Source organism: Synchiropus splendidus, chromosome 4 (genome assembly GCF_027744825.2).
Source record: "Synchiropus splendidus isolate RoL2022-P1 chromosome 4, RoL_Sspl_1.0, whole genome shotgun sequence".
Classification (NCBI taxonomy): domain Eukaryota; kingdom Metazoa; phylum Chordata; class Actinopteri; order Syngnathiformes; family Callionymidae; genus Synchiropus; species Synchiropus splendidus.
The window spans coordinates 5,823,061-5,848,225 of NC_071337.1; the positions used below are offsets into that span (position 1 = coordinate 5,823,061).

The 25,165-nt window shown below is 46.1% G+C and overlaps 1 protein-coding gene across 1 annotated transcript; it reads right to left on the reverse strand.

Moving 5' to 3' along the window:
* Positions 1–108: 108 nt before the first annotated feature.
* On the reverse strand, positions 109–24,507 carry rnf19b (ring finger protein 19B). The gene is made up of 10 exons (XM_053861905.1): positions 24,277–24,507; positions 13,206–14,172; positions 7,271–7,470; positions 7,043–7,187; positions 6,803–6,965; positions 5,225–5,339; positions 4,009–4,149; positions 3,749–3,938; positions 2,924–3,058; positions 109–2,822 (listed from the first exon to the last, which is right to left on the reverse strand). The coding sequence occupies exons 2-10, from the start codon at positions 13,856–13,858 to the stop codon at positions 2,384–2,386; spliced, it is 2,181 nt and encodes a 726-aa protein (XP_053717880.1). The 5' UTR covers positions 13,859–14,172; positions 24,277–24,507; the 3' UTR covers positions 109–2,383.
* Positions 24,508–25,165: the final 658 nt, after the last annotated feature.

A 25,165-nucleotide genomic window follows, 5' to 3' on the forward strand; every position in this document is an offset into this window, starting at 1 on the left:
AAACAGTCAACAAGAACGTTTCACAGTCCTGCGTGTTGGTCCAAACACCAAGCAGAGAATTTTCCAGCCACAGGAAGAACACAAACATTGAATATTGCTTTCTAGATGTTTCTTTTTTTTTTTTTTTTTAACTACTTTAATGATTCGGTGGGAAAACTCTTGCCAGAATGTCATTGTCTTCTTCTCCTTGCAGTACATTCAAGTGTTCCCCCCTCGCTTGGACAGAAACAAGTGGAAAAGTGCAGCAGAATGAACAAACAAACAAACAGAGCGGTGTCCAGTCATGAGCAGCGTATGTTTGTTTTCCTTTAAGATTGAAGCACAACGGTGATACAAAGCTAAGATTCCATTCAGGCTTGTGAGTGTGATGAGCGAATGAATGTCACGTGAGCTCAGGAAGAGTTTGGCTCCCTAAGTTAGCTAACGTATCTTCTCGGATTCTGCACTCGCATCTTTAGCCATGTGATGCGGATTGTTGCAGAAAGGCATGTTGTATTCGGTTACTCAATAACAACGTTAATGCTGCACTGAATATTTGGCGTTTACTTCTGCATACAGAACATAAACACTCTCATTATCAAGTAGCTTATCATACTTCTGCTTTCTGACGAATATAGTAACAAGTGTTCTGTATTTCTAACGGTAACATGTTGCCACAGTAGAGGGCGCTCTTGACTGTTTCGGAACCAAACTCTTCTGGTGTGAAGTGAAAAGGCCTTCCGGTTAGTTTTGGTTAAACCACAGACGTCGGTGTGCAACAAAACAAAGCTAACGTACAGTAGCAGAAAAAGGGGAAAAAAACTGAACATAAATAAGGTATCTTTTCAGATAAAGTGCACAAGTGCTCGTTCTTACAACATTCACACCTTCATCGTCTGTCAGAGACAGAGACACATGCACTCACACAAACTTTAACTGGGTCAGACGGACGTCGCGCCGCAGCTTAAAAGCGGTCAAGTGTGCGGTTATGTCGATCAGCGAGAGCAACATTCACGCCTCAACCAGTCACATGACGCTGAGTCATGAGTTCTGCTAAGGACGGACGGATATTTGATTGAAATGTTTGTGCTTCAAGAAATACATGAGCTTGTTTCCAATGAGGAGCAACCATTCACTCCTGACCTTACAATGCCAAAAGCCATATCAGGGATTTGTCAGTGCCCCTCAGGAGAGGGACGTTCCTCAACTCTCCCCTCCAACATACAAGTTCCCTTTTGTTTGGATCAGTTGTTGAGAGCATCTCTTGAGGACAAGAGACAGCTTTATGAAGCCAATACCTCATGTGAGCGCCGCCTTGTCCTGGTCATGAAACCAGAAGGGGAACAGGACGGATTCTCGAGTCTAACTCACTTCCGAGACCCAAACAGCTTTCACTCTGGCTGCTATGAAGACAGAACCCTTTACATCACTTCTGCATTACCCGCCGCGACTTCCCTTTTCTTCTTCAAAACGGTAAATTACAAATGGTCTGTGTGGTCACATTCCTCAGAATGGTTGCTACATCCTCCAATTTTTTTTGTCATTCATCCTCTTGAAGCCTTTTTGTGGTATTGACGAATCACTTCTGGTAATCGTTGGGCGCCACGTCATTGTCAGAACTCATGGCAAGCAAGAGATGAGGCCACATCCACACTGCGACAGTAAGAACCTGCATCCAGAGACCTGTACTTTAAAGGCCCTGCTTCCAGACTGAGGGTAAAGCTGTGTGCGTATGACTGTACTGGTCTTAAAGACAAGAACCAAGCAAAGATGTTTGTTGTCTGAGGGTTGAGCAAGTGGATGAAAGAAGGAGGCACTTTTTCAACACAAGTTCAGAGCAGAAGAAGACTTCTCAGCTCACAATTCCTCGGAATGTTGTACCATCCAGGGGTTCCAATACCCATCTACTCTCAAAAGGACAACTCGGCAACTGCAGCAGCGTGGACGCAGCCTCATGTCCACAGACAGTCGTACAATTAGATGTTTGTCCGGATATAGATAGAAAGACACAAACAAAGCCACGGTACAAAGTCCACATTCATCCATGCTTGTGATCTACGTCCCAGTCGTCCACTTTCACTGACTATTCTGTGCTTGGTGACCTTTCACCTTAGATTTTCCTTCTGGAAATTTTAAACCACCCTTTGTCTTCTCTGATATAGATATATATTTTCTTTTTTTTTGCTGAAGTAGCCAAGGCATTTTTGCACCCGGGAGTAAACATAATCGTCTTAAAAACCTCAGAGGTAGAATCCCAACATTTGCCTCAGTGAGGAGATTGTCAGGTAAAGACAGATCGTCAACCGTTGGTGTCTCGAAGTCGCAGAAGCAGCGGACTGAAGTAGAAAGTTCTGAAGGAGAGCGACAGAGTAGAAGTGTTGTGCGATCCTGAGAGACGCTTCTCTCACACGTAGAGGATGACGTTGCTGTCGGTGGGACAGTGAAGGCCTTCGTTGGAGGGGTTGGGGGCTCGGCAGGGCGGCGGCGCTCCCGTCGTCTGGTGACAGCTCTTCGGGTGAGGCGAGTCGCAGTCGTCCGACGTCAGCTCGGCAATGTCGTCGGATTGCGTGTCCGACATCTCCAGGTCGCTGCGGATGCTCTCCGGCTGGGCCAGGGTAACGTCGCGGAGCCCCTCCCTGATCGACGTGCCTGAAGACAGCGCTAGCGTGGAACCAGACAAAGCCCCACCCCTTCTGGAGCTGCAGTCCAGAGGCTCCTCCCCCACCGATGCTGTTGCCGCAGCAGCGGGTCCCACTGGTGGGGTTAGGTCCTCTTCGCTGTTCAGGCAGAGGTGACTGGGTTTGGTCTCAATGTCCACCTGGATCTCCAGATTGGTGCACTCCCTGTAGGGATGGTCACTGTTACACCAAGTTGTGCGCCATTGCTGAATAACTAGATCAACATATGCATAAATATTCCATCTTTACTCTGACCCTGATCTCACCTGTCTGGGAGAGTGTATGAAGAGATGATGGATCCAGCCATCCCACGAGTGCTAGCACAGTCGCTGCCGGCCCCGAGACTTCCTGTCTCCCTCTGAGCCGACTCTTTAGCCAGGTCGCCGGTCTGAACCTCCAACCTGATCACAGGTTAAAACCAGAGATGAAACTTTAGGAAAGAGTGGGAGCAGAAACAGTTTCGCTGGTCTTCTCCAAATCACCAAATAACTCCACAAATACTTGGAAGGATTCATCACTCTCTTTGGAAAGAGAGCTCCAGCACCAGCTCCATCAACTCTTCTTCATGCCTACTGTGTGTATATGGTGACTGATATCTGGCATGCTGCCACCTACTGCCCCATCAAGGTCAAGGCTATCAACGATATTTCAAATGCAAAAAAGGCATTAAACTATGCAGATAGATAAATGTAGAATAATAATGCCATTAGAAGAGTAGCTTGGTGGAGCTGTGCTCTCCGAGTTACTGGTTTATTGTCAGAACAGTGAGTGTTAAAGCTCACACAAAATGTAAGTGACTTCACCTCACTTCTCAAGTCATGTTGAATAAGATGGGTCAATCTGCTGGTGTCAGATCTGAAGTTAGTGGGAAGTCAACATGGCGGATCGGAGGGGCAGAATAATAGATGCGAGATCTACTGTGGAACTAGTAAAGAGTTTGGAAATGGAGGATTGAGTACGGAACTAACCAGCCAGGGTTGCGCACCACGGCGGGATATGCTTCCATTCTTTCAATGGCTGACTAGAAGACCAACCAGTAGAGGCAGCACAGACCTCAATAGGGTCAGTGAATCACGTGACCACGCGCTCACCTGCTGTATTTGCCAGTCCTTGTGCCCAGGGTTCCTCCAGCCAGCGTGTTGAAGTGAGGCGTGTCACCAGCAGCACCAGGCACCACAGACAGGGCTTCACTCGGGGAGGTGGTGCTGAGGCAGCTGACAGCACCATCCAGGCTGCTCTCACCAAGACTCGGGGACTTGAGGGCGCGCCAGGCATCCGCCACTGCGAAATACCATCTTTAGCACAACTGCACGTTGACGGGTCAATATGGCGTTTCTCTCAGCTCCCTCACCAGTGATGGGGCCATCGTCCTCGTCAAAGTCGATCCGGACACCCCGCCCCTTTCCTCGGCTCACACCGCAACCACCTCCGCGGCACAACGAGATGGGCACCACGCCATACACGTACGCCAGCATGATGGGCACGCCGATGCCTAGAGAGGGACGGCAGACAAGGTCAGATAAGGCGACAGGAAACGTCAGTTTACAAGACAGATAGAAGGAAATAACTTGTTTGTGAAAAGCGAGAAACAGTGCTTCCTGTTTCAGCCCGAGCACAGAACGAATTCTAAAAGCAAAAACCAAAAGGGCAAGACTAGAGAGAAGTGATGTCTCGTGATGGCAATTACATCATAAAAGTGAGTATCACACAAAAGAAAATGTTTTGGAGGCACACGACAGAAACCCCTCAGCTCTCATGGAAATCCTGTTTCTGTTTTGCTCAATCGTGCTCTTCTTGAGCAGAAAACACTTCAGAAGCAGAGGTTTGTGTTCAAAGTCACGTCTCATGTTTAAGAGACGACGGAACACTTCTCCTTGATCTTTTGCCTTTGATATTCTTTTGAGTGTTAAACAATTCCAAAATCTGTCACCTGATAGACATTTTAAGTCTCACTTTTGCATCAAAGCATACAGGAGCTTTGTGTTTAGGATGAGGTTTGACAGAAAAGGCACTTTTATACAGACATAGAAAAGTGATCATCACCGAGACAAAGACTTAAAGATCAGCTGGCAGTGTGTGACAGCAAGACTTTTCTCATGATACGTCAAGATAAGTCTTTCGTCCATCCATCCATCCATCCATCCTCTCAGCTTATCTGAGGTTGGGTTATGGGGCAGCAGCACTCTGACCAGGCCTCCTCCAATCGGACATACCTTGACTACCTCACCAGGGAGGCATCCTCTCAGCAGTTCTACTCTGAGTCTCTTTTGTGCGACAGAGTTCCTTATTTATTTCTGGAGGATAGTCCAGAGAAAGCTTATTTGAGGAGTCAGCATCCATGACCCCGCTCTTCAAGCTCAAATCTCATATAACTGCAAGGGAGGTTCCACCAAAAAACCACTAAATTAGACAATAAATAACACCCTATTTAAGCCCCTGCTACTAGAGGCTGGGCTGAGGCATGTACCAAATGTGGTCCTTCACAACAGAGTGCACCGTCAGTAGACACCAGAGTCGTGTCAGTCCATGACAAATGAAAAAATAACAGGAGTGTGTGGCGGCCTTACCCACGCTGACGGCCGCGATGACGGGGGCGGTGATGACAGACAGGGCCACACCTCCTGTGATGGCCAGGTTTCTGCGGTGACGAGAGGCTTTCTTCAGCTCGTAGTGAGCGTGGATCTACACCAAAACAGGAAAACAATCAAGAATGATGAGACCAGTTAAAGAATTGAAGCATTGAAAGCGAAATCTCCACTGGAATATCAAGCAAATACACTTGAACTAGGTTGGTTTGAATCCACGTCTCAAACGGAGACGTGTCACATTTCTTCAGCTATCGATGGTTGCACTTTATTTGATGACCCAGTTCTGCAAGATCTTCTAACAAATGTAGGTCAGGGTGGGAAAGTGTGTGTCACCGTTGAGAACAGCGACCATGGGAAAGACAGACAGGCTGCGTGGGCGAGTCTTTTGCATCTTTTCATTCTCCACACTCAGACCAGCGATTGGGGACAGATGTCTGCCTACACGTCTGTTCCTTCGGACTGTTTTCAATTAACCCCGTTATGTCTGGAGGAGGAAGCGCAGTACACAGAGGACGCCCGTACACACAGGCCAAGCTGCAGGGAAGACACGACTTCCAGTGGAACGATGCAAGTGAATGAATCACTGCACATCAGTTCCCAAACGCTCTCTATCACCTATAGGATCAATTCAATTCCTCGTCATTGATTTTGAGTTTTACTTCCAGAGTGGCTGAACATCTACTTATCTCACCCATTCTCTCAAAACTGAGGAGTAAAGTCCGATAGCAGATGACACTCAAGTGTCCACGTCTATGCACCAAACATGATTATTATAGATGCTCCCCTCGGGATTTGTGCTGCCGATAATTGTGTACATGTAAAAATGAACTTTAAATCATTTTAATTCAAGGTGTCAAAAAATTGAAAAACCTTGCTGAATGCAGCAATTATTCTGTCAAAAGGACAACTGAAAAACATTGAATTTGATGTGAGACATCGCAGGTGAATCTGTAGAGACTGTGCGATGTGAAATATTTACATACTGGCCACTTGTAGTGGGACTCCGAGACAGAGAGCACTGCATTTATTTCCACTCTGGATGTTTTCAAAAGTTTCAGATTCGGGTGGCTAACAAACGCTGCACCTGACTGCAAAATGGTGATGGTTTCGGTCGTTTCCGTTTCCCTCTCCGACACCTGAGAAAGGCTGCTCATCTAGCTCGGTGAAATTAATGATTATTTTATTCATATTTCATTATCGTTCCGAATGTCACGCTCGGACCAGCGGGTGCTGCAAAGCGTCAGCTGGGCTAACAGCTTCTGAGGGACCAGTGGTCTCACTTTCATGAGCCCTCTGTGCTCCGTCAAGTGCTGGCACTTTAAATGGCGTGTTTACTTTGAAGGCGCTTCCTGATCGGAGCATCGCTAATGATTATTTATTAGAAAACATTTACAAACTGATGATAAATCAGGAGTGAACATTTAACTGAAGCCACTTTCTTTTTCAACAGATTACAGTCTCCAGGCACCTGATTCAGCTGGGAACCCCTGACATCACTTCCATGGCGCTGCACACAGGACCGCGCTGCTGCTGTTGCCATGGTAACCAGGTTCTTACCTTGCGGCCCACATAAACAGGGATGCCGATGACCATGGCGGGAACGGCGATGCCGGCGATGAGCGTGATTCCGACCGGTGCTCCAATCAGTGTTCCCAGCTGCCACAGAATCTTCTTCTTCCTGCTCCAGGGCTTCTTCCCCCAGAAGGTGCAGCCGGACGGACTAGCGGAACAAGAGGAAGGGAGTCAGAGCTCGATCCATGATCGGACCTGACCTGGAGGAGGGGGCGAGGGCGACACCTGAGGTAGTGCAGGTCGGAGATCTCCTTCATGCAGAGCCAGCAGAACTCACAGCCACACACGGCGCAGGTCATGTGATTGCAGCTGCCATCGTTCATCTTGATGATGTAGGCGCCACAGCGCGGACACGGCTTGATGTCGTCGGCTGACCACAACGGTTTAATATTAAAAACAAAACAAACTCCTCATGAGTGGAGGCCAGTGATGGCGGCCGGGAAACTCACTCACCAGGTCCCTGCTCTTGGGTGTAGCTGGGCGAGTGGTTGCTGTGGTTGTGCAGGGATTGCGCCCTCTGCTGGCGGGCAGAGTCGCAGGTCTGGTTGGGGTGCCACGCTTGCTTGCAGTGGTAACAGAACTCGGCGCCGCAGCCTTCCCTGCGACACACGAGCCGTGGGCAGCTCGCGCATCCTGAGGCGATGACGGCAAACCTGAAAGACACACAGGAGTCATTGCTTCTGGCTCTGAGAAGCTCGGGTCATCATGCAACGCAAAAACGCAAGCATGACTGGCAGGTTATTCAACAAGCCTCTGCACAGTCCACAGTGAAGGCTAATTCGGAGTTTTAAAGACGCCATTTCTCTGTCTCCACGTAGCCCTGAACGGGCAGAGCAGGACGCCCCATGTCTCACCCAATGTGTCGGCTATGGCAACACTGACATGCCTGTAAAAGCTGCTGGTGATAAAAGCATTCTGAAAGGCCCCTCAAGTGTAAAAGCTAGAGTCCTCCAGTCTCCCCTCTAATGGACCTTTTATGCAACCAGAAACCCACTTGACAAGAGAGAGCCGCAATATTGTCATCACTGGAGAAACACTGACTGAAGGAGAGATGGAGGTCGACCACAATTTCACTAGGCCTTTCCTTGAGATAAGGCCCAAAATCAGAATCTTTTTTTTGGTGTAGAAAATCTGATGAGAGGACTGTTTTCAGGTCAGTTCTGGACACTTGGAACAATGAAGGTCAAACCAACTATCCAGTCCCTTTTGTGTCCAGTCCATTTCATGAGAACAACGTGGCAGAATGTATTTCAATGGCAGAAAACAAAAACATACAGAAGGTCATACAGATTTCGAGTCACTCCTCCACACCGTGACCACATTCTCCAGGGAAAAAAAAAAACAAATTCTCCCCTTTCAACAACAGCACAACTAATTAGCTAAACTCTAAATTAGCTTAGGAGAGGAATCAGCTGACTCCCACAGTTTGAGACATTGCAAAGGTTCGACGCTCATCTCCCGTCCTCACACTCGCCATGAAACTATTGTTATTTTAAAACATGATGTAGCATTTGTATTTTCATTTGTAGCTTTTAAATAGGCACTACAATATGTAACCGCCACACAATTGATTCCAAATGTGAGAAGTAACAAACTTCAGTTGTGGAGGAAACTTGCACGTTACTCTAACACAGGCGTGCTAGGACAATGGAGATTATGTATTTGTTACAAATATTAGCGCATCAATGTCATCTACGATTTTGAAGTCAAGAGCTAGCCAGCCATGTAGCATTGACAACATGTAGCAAGAAACACACACAAAGTAAAAAAAATAAGTTCAAGGCCTACATGAGAAAATATAATCATATAAAGAGTCTTTTGTCAAGTAAAAGCTGAATAATGACAATTGAAGGTGCTAACCAAGCGTGTAGCTAAGACGACACAGGGCTCATACATGCTACGATATCATGTGGTTGACTGTTGTTTATAATAAAAACTGGGATTGACTCAACCTAAAATAGTTGAACAAAAAGCTCTCAATATGGACAGGGAACTACATAAAAGACGTTAAAACAGGCTGTCAGTCCCAGCAACTATCACTGTCGGACCTGTCAGGAAACAGCATTGTATACTGTGAGGGAGACAACAAAAGCAGCACAGATTTCTAATTCCACGCTGGGTGAACAAAGATGCTGTCAGTGTTTAGAGTGTTAGTCGAAAAGAGTCTTGCTGTTAAATTAAAAAAAAAAAAGTGGGTGTTAAGACGCGGTAACACGATGAACTCATTATTGTTCTGGCACGTCTCCTCGACAACAGCCAGTCCAGACACGCTGCAAATTACCACCTCTGCAAAAGTACCGGCCTGTTTTCTACTGAATAATGAGCGAATGGAGAGATTTGTGGAACAATGTGCGCTGGAGAATGAGCTTAGATCAGAGCCAAACTTAGTAAATAACAGGTCAATGCTTCTTGGTCACTAAGGGACGGAATGACCTGTCCGTACGGGAGATTAGATCGGTGCCGAGGTGGAGTCCAGTAGGTGGACAGAGCTATCACTGCAGCATCTTACACCACATCGTCCGTCATTGTCTAGTAAAGATCTGAGCCAAAAGGGAAAGCTATCACTTATTTGCAATTACAGAACAATTAGTCGACTAGTTGGGATATGACGAAGATATGACGTGCACAGCAACACGTCTGATTGAAGTGTTATACATATACATACACATAGCTAAACAAAGAAAAGAAATGCACACATTGTTGTAGACACTTGTACAGTGCTAAATGTTGTTTTGAAAACATATTTTAATTTTAATTGTTTTCAAAATGGCATGTTTCTTTTGCGAAATGATCCGACACTTTCAACATTTTGCCCGCATATCCAGTGTTCTCAAAGTGCCAGTTGCAGACAAGTTTTCCCACCTTCATAAGGAGCACAGTGAGAATTAGCCTGACTGTTGCCATAACTCTGCTGTTGTTCTCCTTTAATGTTAACACAGTATTTTACAACTTCAAAATGATAGGCAATTCTGTGGAAGCTGTACACACAGGAAGCTGAGCTGACTGCAACGTTCCATCACATGATAAAAAAAAAAAAAAACCTAACCCAACCACACACAACTGATCATAAGATTATAACCACCAGTGCATTTCCATGTAAAAGTCACCTCAACCAAATTGTATTTACTCCAAAACTTTACTGAAAATGAGATGATGTTGCCTTGCCTGAACTTACAGGTGTCCGCCATCTGCTGAGGCTTGTAGCATCAGGCAACATATTTGCAGCTGAGGTTTCTTTGATGCCACGATGTGGCCCTTCTTTAGAGCCCAAAGGGTTTTTTAAAGGTGATGTTGCGTCACACTTTGCTTTGACAGCACTTTCCAAAGAAAGTGCTCACTCCTGAAGAAACGCTGTCTGAGTACAGTAGTACTGGTAGCAGCACAAAAGAAAAAGAAAAAACAAAACATAAAAACGAGAACAGAGAGCTTCCAGCTGGTCAGTACAGCCTGATCAGTTTAATGACCTCCCTTGACGATGCATGCTCACGGCTTGTTTTTGAATTTTAATTGCATTACATTCACTCATCAGTGTCGCAAAAGAACCTGGATATGTTTTAACTTTCATCTAGTCACTGCGCTGTTTGGCTCAAGCTGCAGCTGGTACTGAATCTGCTCTTGAGGATGCGGGAGCTAATGGTTTAGGGCTCTTAAACTAAATAGTTTGGATAAAACCGCCAGATAATTCTAATGAAGATCACAGTGTTTGTGGCAGCTTGCTCACAGGAGCATGAAATACCTGGTGCTGCAGAACAATGTGCGGCGAGGACACCCAGTACGACTGGAGAATTGACCCAGCACTGTGCGTCCTCACTCCTCTTCACCAGAAGCCACTTATTTGACCAAATTTAGCTCCTAGTCAGACCAGCCAGGTGGATCAACAACGGGTTCACCTCCCATGAGCTCATTCACTGCTCTACAAGGTGCTGCTGACCAAAAGAAATGACACTCAGCACAAACAATATTCCCAACATCGCTTCTATCTCACAGACTCACGACTCTTTCATATCAATGATCCGTCTCGTCATCAAATCCGCTGAAAACAACACCAGCAATATTCATCTCCAACCTGTCTGAGCTTGAGGTTTGATGTGTGTAGCGTGTTGACGCTCCTGAAGAGAAGGTGAGTCATCACCGGCGTCACACAAACAATCATTTGGGCCGTCATGTGGGTCAACATGTGGGTCAGTATGTGGGCCGCCTCGCTTTATCCTGCTGACGCAAGCTGGCGCACATCAGTTGGAGATAAGGACGTTGAGCGGCAGGCTGAGAAATCGGACGCCCTGTTTCCTGTACGTATACAGGCCTGTAGAGTGCCCAAACCGGAGTGCCATGATACTGGTTTCCACGAAAAGGGTGCTTCTCCTTGCTAATCTCACTGAATAAGATCAAAATTAGCTGATTCTCATGCCTTCGTGGACACGCGGCTTCACCATCGCAGACGCCATATTTGTTTTCGGGGGAAATCTCATGGCTATTCACATTACACAAGTCTGACGCTGTAATTGTTCACAAAACATACTGAACGCCTTTTAATCTGAGTTATTTGGGCAAAAAAAATCAAACCAAAAACAGTCTGTAAATGGCAACTCAATCTTTGATGGGAAAATATTGCTTGAAAAGAATCTAATAACAGTGTTCCTTTTAGCTAATTTTAGCATCTGTGGTTAGCTTCAAAACACAAATTGTCCTTCACTGAGGACTCACACAACACGTCGAGACAGTCTGGCTTTCTTCTTAAGGCACCAACATTTATCGGCCCTCTGATCTTTTGTATCACGTTTTTGGAATTTTCCAAATGAATTCCTGACATTTATAAATGTCCACGTGCTAGTATGTTGACGTGCAAAGCTTGAAAACTAATCTTTGTAGGTCAAGATATGGCTTGGTGGTGATAAAGTTTTTTGGTTCATTATAAGTTAGTTTTCAGTTTGATTCCAACAATATGTATTTGGCCCCCGAGGTTACACTGTGCTGTCCTGTTCAAGTTAAACAAGCTAATTCAAGAGCTAGGAGTCGTGGAAAGAGCAGAGGAAGCTTCTGTCCGTACAGTATTGTTGCCTTTAACTGAAGCATTACGCGTCATTCAGAGAAAGATCAATGAACCACTAGGAGGGAAATAAAAAGCTCCGACGTCAGAAACACAGAGGTTTCAAACCTATTTCCCAGCAAGTTCGGTAACCAAACATTTGAGACCAAAAGCAGAAGAACCGAGTTCCTCCTCTGTGACTCTGAGAGCACAAAACCACAGTGAGAAAACCACCAGTGCATATCTGCTTCCTACTCACACACTCCTTAAACATGATGAATCATTCAAGCCGTTCGCGATGCTTGCATTCTTTCCAAAAAGCAATCTTCTCTCTCTAAAAGCCTACCTAACTCCCTCGTCATCCGGCCACACAACCAGGCACATTTTCCACTTTTAAATTCAACCTCTTCCCTTTGCGGATATCGGTGGCCCAGCCAGGGCCCCGATTTTGACGACAAGTGTGAGAGTTGTCCATGTTTGTCTCATGAGACGGTGAACAAGGAAATAAATGGGGGAAAGACGATGAAAGAGGAGGGGGGTCTGAAATGGGCAATTGAATGGTAAAATGATCCTTTAATAGGCAAGCTAATGGCTTCTCATGAAGCATTTCGCTTGTGTATCCATCCAGGGAGGGTGAATCTGTTCAAGCAACACAGAAAATCCCCATTTCTCAACATAGCAAAACTCAAAGGTCAGCTTTTCTATTTAAGGAACCTTGTTTATGTCATGAGGTCCTGTAGCCCTTCCAGTTGTACAAGCACCGAAACGCGTTCCATCATACACCATTAACAATCTACGACCAGCCTCTTCAGGATGCCTGAGCGCTTCACCCTTCAACCAAAGGATATGCCTGCATCCTGGCTACTGGCATAGTTTCTTCGGGCTGTTGGAGGCAACTTCTTGGGGTGCGGTGGTGTTGGTGGTCATGGTGGTGGTGGCGACACTGGTTGCTGCCGAACTTAAGGCTGACGGGAGGAGCTGTTGCATGTGTTGACTGTTTTACATTTGATTTGAATAGCTCAAAATGTGGTGCGAAAAGTGCATGTCCTTTGTGAAATGGTCCCATACTTTTGATGTTTCCCCCCCTCTGTGCAGTTTGTGCTCAGAGAATGACAACATCAAGCCTAGTTGCCTAATGAACATGTCAGTGACTAATCTATTAGCCGATTATCATCGACTATGTAGTCTGGCTGTTGCAATTTGGCACCATTGATCCACAGCATTAGCCTACACCGTCAATGTGTGTGTTTAGCCGTACAGTCTCTACAAAGAAAGAGCATACTATCGTGGCTTGAAAGCATCCATGGCAATCACCACCAAAACAAAATCCCGACTTACATTTAGGCCAAAATAAAGACTTACCCGCAGTCTGGTGCTGGGCACCATCTGCAGTCCGGATCTGAGGCGAGGCACCTTCTCAAGAGAAACTCCTCATACTTCTCCAGCAGGGCGGCGTCATCCAGAATGTCGGCCACCTGCCTCGGGACCAGTCTCTCCGCGCACTCGGGGCAACTGAGATGGACTCTGCTCTCTGTGATCTCGATGCGAAGGTACTGACGCAGGCAGCACAGGCAGGATCGGTGACTACAGCCTAGCAGCTCAGGCAACTGGTCGGCAGGTTGGCGAATCAGGCACAGGGGACACTCCAAGAAGTTCACCTCACTCGACGACGGTGCTCCACTCAATGATGGCTGACTGGCTGTAAGGGCATTCGTCGGAGTGCTGGAGGCAGCTTCTTGGGGCACAGCAGTGGCAGCGGCGGTGGCCGTGGTGGTGGCGACACCGGTTGCCGCCGAACTTAAGGCTGACGGGAGGAGCTGTTGCATGTGTTGATGGTGCGTGAGCGCAGGTGCTGCGCTGCCTTTGTTGGCCCTGCTGGCCCGGGAGCCCCGCTTGCTGTGGAAGAGACTGTGGAAAGAGATGCGGCCTTGCCGCTTGCCTGCCGCTCTGCAATTAGGGTTCGGGACGCCACTTACCGAGGAGTGTGGCGACTCAGAGTCCTTCTCTGATCCCATGTTTACCAGAGAGAATCGATACAAACAGATAAGAAGTCTCCTGATTTTAGCGTGGCAAAGGGGGGGGCAGCCACAGGTCGGTGAGTGGAATCAAATTCTGAAGTGATTCTGGCTCTCAGCTGAGACGCCAGCGATAGTTCCTCTGGAGGATCCTTGAATATGAAGGTTCAAAGGGAAAGTTCTTCAGCTGCTCCGCAGCCTCCAGGGGAATGTTTCCTCTAATTATCCACCACGTCCAGCCGTGATTGTGCTGCCTTCCTTCAGCAGCACCAGTCTGCACTCGTCGTCGCCGCTGCTGCTGGCCGGTGTGTTTTCTGTCAGGAAGGAGAGAGCAGGAAGTTACACACAGAGCATGCTCAGTGCAACACAGTCACACGTCGCTGCTTTCCTCTTGGGTTTCAGTTGATCATTAATTCCTTTCACCCTCAGCTCAAGTGGTTTACTGACATCCTCAGACGGAAAATCCACCCGCCGCTGAAGCTAGATTGGAGCAGATATGAGACTCCTAAAGCCGAGACTCCCTCCAGCAGTCTGCCCAGAGAGGTGTTTGTCAGAAACAAGTCACTATCTCTCCCTCGCTGCCATCTCTTCTTCCACTTCACGCTGTGCTGCTAGTGCGGTTGCCATGGCGATGCTCACTATGAGCGAGGCAAACAGCGACCCGTTCTGTGACTGGCACTTCAGAAAGCACATGTGTGTCGAGCTACACGCACAAACGCACCACAAGACACGGTGACGTCTCGAGTCAGAGCTTTAGTAGCAATCAAATGAAAGCTTCTCCTCAGCAACACCTCCCTTTATGGTGTGAAACAACACTTCGTCATCCCTCGTGGTTGGAAATCATGGCCGCTTTCACAAATAACATGCAGGAAATTCCAAATTTCATAATAAGTGGCTGATAATTTAGGCATTTAAAGAAGGGACAGACAGTATGGTTTGGTTGATATTTCTCCTCTAAAATATCTTCTCTTTAAAGTGTGATGGTCCTTTTGAGTGTTGTTGTTGTTCATGTTTTATTTTCTTGAGAAAAAAAAAGATCCAAACTGTGAATTAAATATAAATAAAGTATTTTTAAATATAAAGTTTTTTTATTTTTTTATTTATTAAAAAGAAAAAAAGAGTACATTTTCATAAAATGTAACAATAAGAAGTAAAGAATAAGGGTAGGAAAAATACATTAGCATGACCCGATTACAATAAATATTTAAAATAAAAATAATCTATAATATTCATAATGATTATTTAAAAAACAATTATAATTCTCTCAAATTAAATGTAAAAAAAACAAATACACGAATGAAAGTAAATGATAACTTTGAAAATATAGCAAAAATAAAATATAACGCAACAGTCAAATAATGTCAGCACGTTAGCCTTTTATAACATGACTTCCACTGTTTCCCACTCAAACCTGATGCTTAAAAAAGAGAGCGCTTGAAGCCACAGCAGGAAAACGTTCAAACATACAGCCGTTGCCATGGTGACCCCTCGTAACCTTGCAGAGGTCAAACCAGGAAATATACAAAGGTTCCTTGTTTACCAGTACTAAAACTCACTCAACACAAATGACTCGACATCATTCAGTCACCACATTGAGGAGCTGGGGGTTGATGCACTTCATCATGTGACAGGTTTAACCAATCAGAGCTCATGCAGCAGAAACACTTGTGTTGTACTTGTCATGTGAGAGTGGCTGTTTGTGTATTCGTGTGTAGAATTGGGCGATGTTTAGTGTCTAGCATGGGTATCTGTGACGAACAAAGAAATTAGTTTACACAACGAATAGAGTAATAACTCACAGTGCTCTGGTTTTATGTGTGTGTGTGTGTGTTGGCAGATGGACCCAAACAGCCTGAGAGTTTCACAATCTGGAGCCGAATGGTTATCAACGCACTTACTCTGTCCCACACTTGCACTCCTACTCCACTGCTGCTGCACACTCGAACACGTCGGTTTCATTTTGACACACAGTCATCATAAATACACACACACATGCGCGCACACACTGGAGAGCAAAACACGCTGGATCACATGTCTTCACCACAGCTCAGGAAGCGGAAAACAGAATCTGGCAAGTTTTCAGTGAATTCTGGAAAACTTGTGTGTTTATTTTCCTCATCACATGACGTAGGTCCGGCCAATGAGAGGCGGGGACACGTCCTGGCAGAACAGACTGTATCAGGGAAGTGAACAGGGCTTCTGTGTTGTCCAAAGAGCAGCAGCTTTGACATCATGTCAATAGCTGCAGAGAGGAAAGTCTTGAGATAAGATCAAAAGATCGGTCGTCATAAAACCCCACATCGATGCGGAGACGAGCGCGCCATCGCAGCGTGGCCGGGACTTGTTTCGATAATTAGGCTTTAAAAAAACTCACTTAAACAAGTCTAGACTGACAACTTTGACGCAACAAACTGGGATGAAGGTGTGAGCTCAGCACAGCTGTTATGTAAAAGAGGTGATTAACTGCTACCATGTCTGAGCAGGAACGACTGACACATAGTGAGAGAGGCTCGGGGAGAAACAGATTTGTGCTGACTCATATCAGTCACACCAGTGTTCAGGTAACTTCGCACGACACCTTCCAACACACAAGGAGGCAGCCGTCCTTCAGGGCCACCCTCTTACATGTATCAAGATGGAGCGAGTAGAGGGAAGAAATAGGAGGCATTCCTGTATTGGACAAGGCAAGACAGAGACCAGGACTGTGGACTACATGACCATTCGCCATCTCACTTTATTCGGCTTCGTAGGTTAACTCAGATATGAAAGAACACTGGCCGACACAAGAAAACCCAACAACACAAGACTACTCAGAACAAGATCATTCTAAAGATCAGGACTAAAGTTTCGCCATACAACAAGGAAGATTGCAGGACTTTGCATGTCTTTGACAGAAGGAAAAAACAAGTCAGGACAAGATAGTCTGTGTAGCTTCCACTGAGTACCATTTGGACGCACGAGCACAAGACGATGTCTTTTGAAACCACTTTTATGAAACAATCTGAGAGAATGAACGTCTCCCATGAAGATTTAACTCCCATGTAAACTCCCCAAACTCCGAATCAAGGGTGTCTACTTTGAAGACGTTTAAACTAGACTAAACAGTCATTTGGTTTAAAGCTGCATCAGCTGTAATATGTAGGTCCAGTAACCAGATATTGCAGTTCGCTCTTTTCCGTTCAGTTTTCATTTGAAGAGTTTTGGTGGTTTAAATCCTGTTAAAATGACTGTGGTGACGAAAGAAAACAGTTACTTGACTGATATTATAAATTGACTGAAAGCCATCTTTTATGTCGCAAGATCGATCTTTATCCAAGTGTTGTTGTACAACATTGTTACGTTTCTGTTAGCAACAATCTGTTCTTTGACCTAAATATTTCCCCTTTTGACTGCTTCACATGCAGAAGTGGTTTGGTTCCACTGAGCTGAAACTTGCAAACTACTCTCAAAAATACACATAGAATTGTGATAAAATTGAAATTGATTATTGAAAAAAAAAATCACGATATGATACATATGGTTCACAAACCATGGTTCAAGAAAAAGAGCTGGATGATAAAAAAACTCTGAACCGAAATGACCGGGGAAAAACAGGACACGGCACGAGAGCCCACTCAGCAAGAACAGAATCAGGACACCATTGGAAAAACAACAACCACAAGGCAGGAAAGAGAGCCAGAGGCCAGCCACCACAAGACGGGGCAGGACACCACATGAGAAGAGGTGGTGAAGTCAGGGGGAAAGACAGACTTAATGAAGTCTTCTGTGCGTGTCAATCAATTCTCAAAGACTGAACATGAGGAGCTGTGTCCTGCTTCTGATCCAGAACCTCAGCAAACTGATCAAACACTCCACACAAGAAAGCAAACTCCGTTTTTCACTCCAAGATGAAACATCCACCTAAAGTGCTCTGGCAAGGAGGAGTCGTGGGAAATATCTCCCGGAGGGTTTTTGCTGAATCAAAAGCGCTGCCGAGTGTTTTGCTCCCAGACGATCCATCTTGTTGATCAAATTGCGACCGGTAATCAAACGGCCAGCTGCCGCGTTGAATTCTGCGGAGGAACTGAGCCGCTTTTCATTCCTACCAAGAATCTGCATCAGCTCAATTCTGGAAATGGGGTTTAGCAGCCATGTGACGCCCGAGCACACAGTACCACGACCGAAGAGGACAAAACCTGGCCTCAGCACATTGAGCGAACCGGATCAGAACACACTGTTGTTATTAGCTTGTTTGAGTTCTTCAGTGGAAGGTCATGTGTAAACTTCAACAGGAGGCCAAACTTGTCTCCATGCTCCATCCCCTCATGCTCCACTAAACTGATTACCAGGTGTTCCGCAGCATCATATCCCGCCGACCAAAAGCTGATCATCCGAAGTGACCGCTGACTCGGTGATCCAGAAACAAGCCGACGTAGAGCGCATGGATAAGCCTGGTTGGTGTGGAGCGATACTGACGCTAATCTGAGAGACGCAAGACGTGAACAGGTGCGGGGCCCGCCACACCACCAGGAGCCAACGATGCTCACTGTGTTGCATTACATATGGCTTAACCACTTGAGTCACTTGAGGTCCTTTGATGACATTTATACGGATGAGTTTTGTTGGGCTCCAGTGCTGTCAGCTTCAATAGTACCCTGCCTATTTTTATTTTCCTTAGCATCACCATGGCTTAAAAGTAATGCAAACCTTTTTTTTTTATTTCTGTTGTTTCTATTTCATTTCAAAAAGTAAGGATATTTTCTACTCAGCCTAAAAAAGACCTTTTGTCTTTTTTTTCTGCCTTTTTTGTTTTCTCTTTTAGGCACCACCAACTCTTTAGCAATAAATTTAGCATGTCCTTGTTTCAACACTATATTTTTCTTCTTTTCATTGGCCATTTTTGCGTTTTTCTTGTTCCTCAAAATACATTGAAGGAATTCAGAAAATGTATTTTGAATTAAATTGCCTTTTTATCTTGAACGTCTGGTCCGTAGTTGTATAATATTTCAATAGGTTTAATGGCATATTGATATGTTTTAATATTATTAATATTGTTCCATCAAGTTTTGTTGTCATCGCTGTCATTCTTTTGGCATGATGGCCACTCACAGCCCTTACAGTTTGTAATGTGGCCCTTTAGGGAATGTAATTGCCCACCTCTGTCCTAAAGGCAAAGAGTATGGCTGAAAAAAATAGTTTGTTTCCACATAAATCACAACATGGACTCCAGTTGGGTTTTTATTGTTCTACTGTGATGTCACATCACAGTCATTACAGTCCCATATTTCTATTGTCTGGCACTTCACTTTCTCCGGATTGTTCTAATGGCTCATTAAGTCTCCCGGCATTATTTCCAGAACGCTGGTTCTGTTTGGAAAGGTCAGGCCCAGCGTCTAACACACGGCTGCAGACCAAAGTGCCACGTCACGCTAAGAAAATGTGACCTGAGAGTCAACAGGTCGATGTGTACGAGTCACTGCGACTCTACACAAATTGATGTCACTCTTTATTTGAATATGAGACAACTGACGTGCTCTGAGTGATGGAAGCAAACCTTTGCTCTGATGTTTCACCGTCCAAAACCTGAAATCAACAAGTATAACTGCAGATTTATGATTTTATAAATAAAATAAAAATAGTGAGGTTAAGGTTCTCGTCTTTATTCAAAATGGTAAGAACCACAAAATGAGCAAACGCCAAACCATCTGAAGGTAAGCTCAGCGCGACTAAGAAGCTCTCCTCCCTCCCCGTCTCACCCCACCTGACCCGCTTCCCTCTGCTTTATACACAAACTGAAGGTGAAATGGTGCGTAACGCATCCAACGCCTTCCAGCTCCAGCGTTTATCAGCCTCTTATTTTCTTACTTTCGCAATCTCTAGCCGCCGCACCGAACTGATGACCAAGGTTTGGGAACAGCTGACACTTGAAGGTCCTTTGAAGTTAAGAGACAAAGAATTATTGGTTATTGATTATGGAGTCGTGCCAGATGCCTGTTTTGTATTTGCTCAGGTCTTGTCTTGAAGGAACCAGAATTGATCCTGGATCAGTCATGGACCAGGCCTGTCAAACTCAATAGCCACCTCCAGGCCATGGGACAACTGCCTTCTTTGTCTTACTTCTTTTGCCATCATGAGGTTTCCACAGCAACTTAACCTAACTTGATCATCCTCCGGTCACACCTGTCCTCTTCATTGACCATAAACATGGACGACAGTGGTCGTCTTCCGCTTCATTATCATAACATATCTTGGCTCAACACTCTCTTCATGTTCAAAACCTGACTCCCAAAGACATGACTACGTCATGTCTACTGGAACGGTCAGCTTAAACTCATTACATCCACCTTGATCCAGTTTCAATGTAACACCTTATTGATGCACATGTGGCCACACCTAGGTCTCTCCCTGTATGTGCTGACTCAGCTGTTGTCAACAAACATTGTTTTTTCATTTTTCCCTTCACAACCTACGTCAGTGCAGTTAGAATTGCAGATAAGATCAACAAAACCACACAGTGTCTCATCACTGCCGTGATGTTGCCAAATGATCGCTGTGAAAAACATGTCAGGGCAACTTCTGGAGTGTGTCATTGTCCTTTCTTTCGCTTGATTCTTCTCCAGCAACAGCACCAAGATCCAAGGATCAGTTTATTAACAAATAAACTATTCATAACACTTATGAGAACAACATGGCCACCTGTCATCTATTGTGCTTAGATGCCACATCAATCGACACAGCAGTGCTTGTGGGGCAGCAGCAGTCCCACGCTGTAAACCACCCCTCAGTAGATGTCCCTGCTGCCCCCCACATGACATGAAGGAAGGCTGCCCCCAGGTAAGGACTGTCGATGATACAACTAAAAAGATGAAACTTCACTGCTTCAAGTGGCAGAAGGTGACGCCTGAGTATACACAAAAGTATAGGAAGCACTATTATGTATAGTATAGTCCAGATCCATCCTGATATTTGTACCTGTGTCAAGCACTCCTGCAGTAGACATGAGTATCTATCGCATTGACGTCATGGCAACTAAACATCAAATCAGTTGTAAAGGTCGCACAGCTCCGGCATTCAAAACAGTCCCAGCATTTATAGTATGAATGAGGACTGAGACAGTGTCGCTTGTCCTGATGGGCCCCTGTCTTTTTAACTTTTTTGTTCATCATTTCCCCTCCATCTCTCTAAACCTGTGATTCACATGAAACTGCCGTTTATGTTTGGGCCAGACTGAGGTGCTCACCACAGTACAGAATGTATGCTAAGTCAAGCTGTATGGCTTAAACAGTACCTGTTTTAACATGATAATCTTATTTTCATGGTCATGAGAAGCAATAATCGAAACAAACCAACATTAATCGCCCAGCTCTTTAACCAGCTGGTAGCATCTTTAAAACAATGATGTTATGGCTCCGCCTCCCTAAGGTCAGTCGTTCACCCCGACGACGGTGGACTACAGAGTAGGGCTCATTCAGCAATGGCTGTTCAACATCCAGGAAATATTAACACAAAGCCTAAAGCTCTGGATTTGTTACCATTTTGTTACCTAAGTTTGCGTTGTTCTTCTGCGGTTTGTATAGAGTCTGCAAAGTTTGTATGTGCCACGCCATCCATCCTCATCCGCTTATCCATTGCCGGGTCGTGGGGGCAGCAGCTTCAAACGCCCTTCTCCCGGGCAATATCCACCAGCTCTGACTGGGGGACCCCGAGACGCTCCCAGGCCAGTGAAGCGATACAATCCCTCCACCTCGTCCTGGGTCGACCCCTAGGTCTCCCCCCAACTGACCCCTCTCAATGCGGAGAACCAGCGGCTCTACTCCGAGTCGCTCCTGAATGACAGAGAAGTGAGTGACGGAGAAAACTCATTTCAGCCTCTTGTATCCGGGATCTCGGTCATGACCCAAAGCACGTGACCATGTAGATAGAGAGCTTTTTGGCTCAGCTCTCTCTTGCACATACCAGTGTGGTAGAGACTGCAATACCACCCCAGTGGCGCTGATTCGCCGAACAATCTCCAACTCCCTTATTTTCAAGCAAAGCTTCTATATTGCAACGCCACATACAGGCCTGGCATGAGTGCTACATCATTTTCAGCGATTTAGTGCAGATTTTTCCTGAAAGGAAAGGACCTTACTTTTGACTCGGAACACCTCACGTGTTTAGAGCGCAGATGTTGGAGAGGCTCTCCACACAGTGTGGATTTCATGGCGATGACTACTTCACGTTCCCATGATGTTGCCCTTTCACAAGGCTGCTTTATGTCGGTAAAGAAATGTCTCTTGCCGAGGGGGAGAATAAGAACACTCTCTTTCACAGTCACACAAAAGGTCAGTAGTCATGTTACTGCTGTCTGTGTAAACATAGCTACTAGGTAAGTAGATGAAAGGAGAGTGCAACAGCGTTGCTCTTAGAGCACGTGATGTGAGGCAGGCAGCGGAGAGTGATGTGCGCTGGAACATGGCAACGGCGCATTTTCTCCTCAAGAGAAGCTCTGAAGTTGCAGTTTGAGGGATTCCAGCTTCTATAATTAGAGCAGAGTTCAGGAGTGCTGAGTTGTTGAATGTTTAATGTTTGGCCGCCAGCTGCTAACATCGCAAAGAGCACCTCACCTAAAACTCACTGGCGCACATAGGTCTGCCGCAGTAACAGAAGTAAAGCAGCCGGGTTCAGATTTCACAGAGGAAACGGCAGCGACGGCCCAGCGAGAGATTCTCGTCTCTATTGTCTGAAACCCAAGTCATGCCGTCATGCAGGAACCTAAAACTCAGGCAGGTGAGGTAATGTGCTCGTGACACAGATACAGAACCTTCCCGGGGTGAAACGTGCCACTCTTTAGCGGAGTCTGGTGTTTAGAAGAAGCTGATTTACATGTGTCCCACTTAAGGAATGTGTATCGGAGTGTCATTCGCATACAGCAGCTTTGTGAACTGATAGGAAAGGACGGGGAGGGCTGCGTTTACTCAGGTCTCCAGGTCAGGCCGGGGTAGCACATCAATGTCTTGGACCTGCAAATGTGGTCAAGAAAGCAGCGTTCCAATTCACTATGTAGCAAATTCACTACTCGCTCTGTTGGCCCACAACAAGAGCCTTAACATGTCAACATCTCCATCCATTGATCTCGGATAAATTACGAAAGCCAAGAGCCACTTCTGGTGGAAGACAGACGTGGTTCCAGGGAAGTCTGGGGAGCAACATTCCAGGAAACCTCTTCAGACAATTGGGGGAGTGGAGGAGGGGTGGGGGTGTAAACAAACAAACTGGACTGCGACTTGTCCACAGTTGGTCGTATCTGCACATGTTCTGAGTAAGATAGGGCTTTTATCCACATAAATGCTGTTTGGCGGTTGAGAAGTTCCCAAACACTGAGACGGAAAAACATGAAATTGAAGTTTCCCGGGCAAAAACTGACATCTGACTCAACAACGGTGGTGATTTTGAGACATTTTTCCAGAGAATGATCGTCTTCACGATCAAAGGAGAGCAACAGCTCTTCTACAAGTCTCACCCGGATGATGTCTCACTTGATCACCAAGGGAGCACGAACGTTCGGTCACGTCCTGGAGAAGGAAAGTCAACCGACCAATCATGATCAACACAATCTGATGTCCTATTCTTACAAACAAAGCCATTCACATGAACAGATTGTTTCACACAACAAAGTGCCACCATGACCGGCATGTTCCGGTCCAATCCAAACATCTTCAGCCAACGAATAAGGGAAGGGAAGTGCTGCAGTGAGACACCATGAGGTCTAGAAATCTCAGCCGGTTTGGAAGGGATCACATGTCGACTCTGCACCTTTCACACTGACCGCTGGGGTTACGGTCTCAACTGGGTGATATAGAAGCGGGGCAGATCTCAGTCATGAAACTCAGAGTTTAACTTGGATGTGAGCAGACAAACACGGAATGTTCCGAAGAAGCTGTGGCCCTCAGGCGCCTCTCAACTTGGTTTCATTGGTTTGCTTTAGAGAGCCACACTGAAACGGTGATGTTACAGTTGGAAGTTGAGGACAGAGACCTATAGTTGTGCAACGATATCATTTAAAGTCATAGAACACTGTGTCGAATGAGATCGAGAGGTGTTTCCATCTCCACTCCCAGGATGTTGGCTCCACGGCGACACTCAAAGCTCGCTGTCCTTGTTTGTAATAAGCAATATTTTCTGTCACATGCCTCGGAGTGAGGATCATTTCGGGGAGTGGCGGTAACAAGAAGCAGGAATGTTTTTAAAAGGCAGAGACGCGTTTCGACTCCGGTTTCAGTTTGTCATTATATCCCGACATAAAACAACATCCTGCTGCCTCCACCACAGTTGTTGGCTTCACATTTGAGCGAGGTGGCTCCAGACGTGGCGGGCAGTAGTTGCCACTCATTTGCAGAGAAGGGCGTTAAAGAACAACACACACAGAGAGAGAGAGACGCTGTTCCACCAGGACTCACCAGGTTTCCTTGACTTCCTGCGGACTCTCCTGGTGCCCGGCCTCGGTGGAAATGCCCGCGAGCCTCGGTGCTCGCTGCCGCCTCTCTCTCCCCGCTTCTCCTCTCCGGAGCTGCTCGATAGCGGACGGTGGCCTCTGGACTTGGCGAACCCCGAAACGCAGTGTTAAAACTCCGTGAAATCTCCGCAGCTAGACCTGCTCTGCTGCCGTCCGCTGACGTCATGGAGGAAAGCCCCGGCTGGTGACGTCACAGCGCTGGCAACGACGGAGGCCACGCCCCTTTCATCTGCGGGTTTACCGTAAACTGAAAGAACCTTTTTCTTTAACACGAAGCATTGCACTACAAAAATAAATGTATGGTTTTGACATAAGGTTTGAGTGCCACAAAAGCGGAAATACTAATGGAAATATAATTGTAAATAAGTGTACTTCCGTTCATCATTTCAGAATTTATTTCACATTCATTGCAGAACATACATCCCACATCCTCCATGAACATAATTGAAGGCACATAAAAATCCACACGTCATGTCTTGACTGTTATTTACTGTCATTATTTAGCCTCTGGTTAAAAGTAAGGAATTATACTGCATCCTATACCTTTCACCTTTCACCTTCTTCTGCCGCTTATCCAAAGTCGGGTCGCGGAGGCAGCATTCGGAGCAAGGAAGCCCAAACTTCCCGATCCGCACAAACCTCCTCCAGCTCATCCCGGGGGATCCCGAGGCATTCCCAGGCCAGACCGGAGACATAATCTCTCCAGCGAGTCCTGGGTCTTCCCCGGGGTCTTCTCCCGGTAGGACATGCCCGGAACACCTCCCCAGGGAGGCGTCCAGGGGGCATCCGGGTCAGATGCCCGAGCCACCTCAGCTGGTTCCTCTCAATGTGGA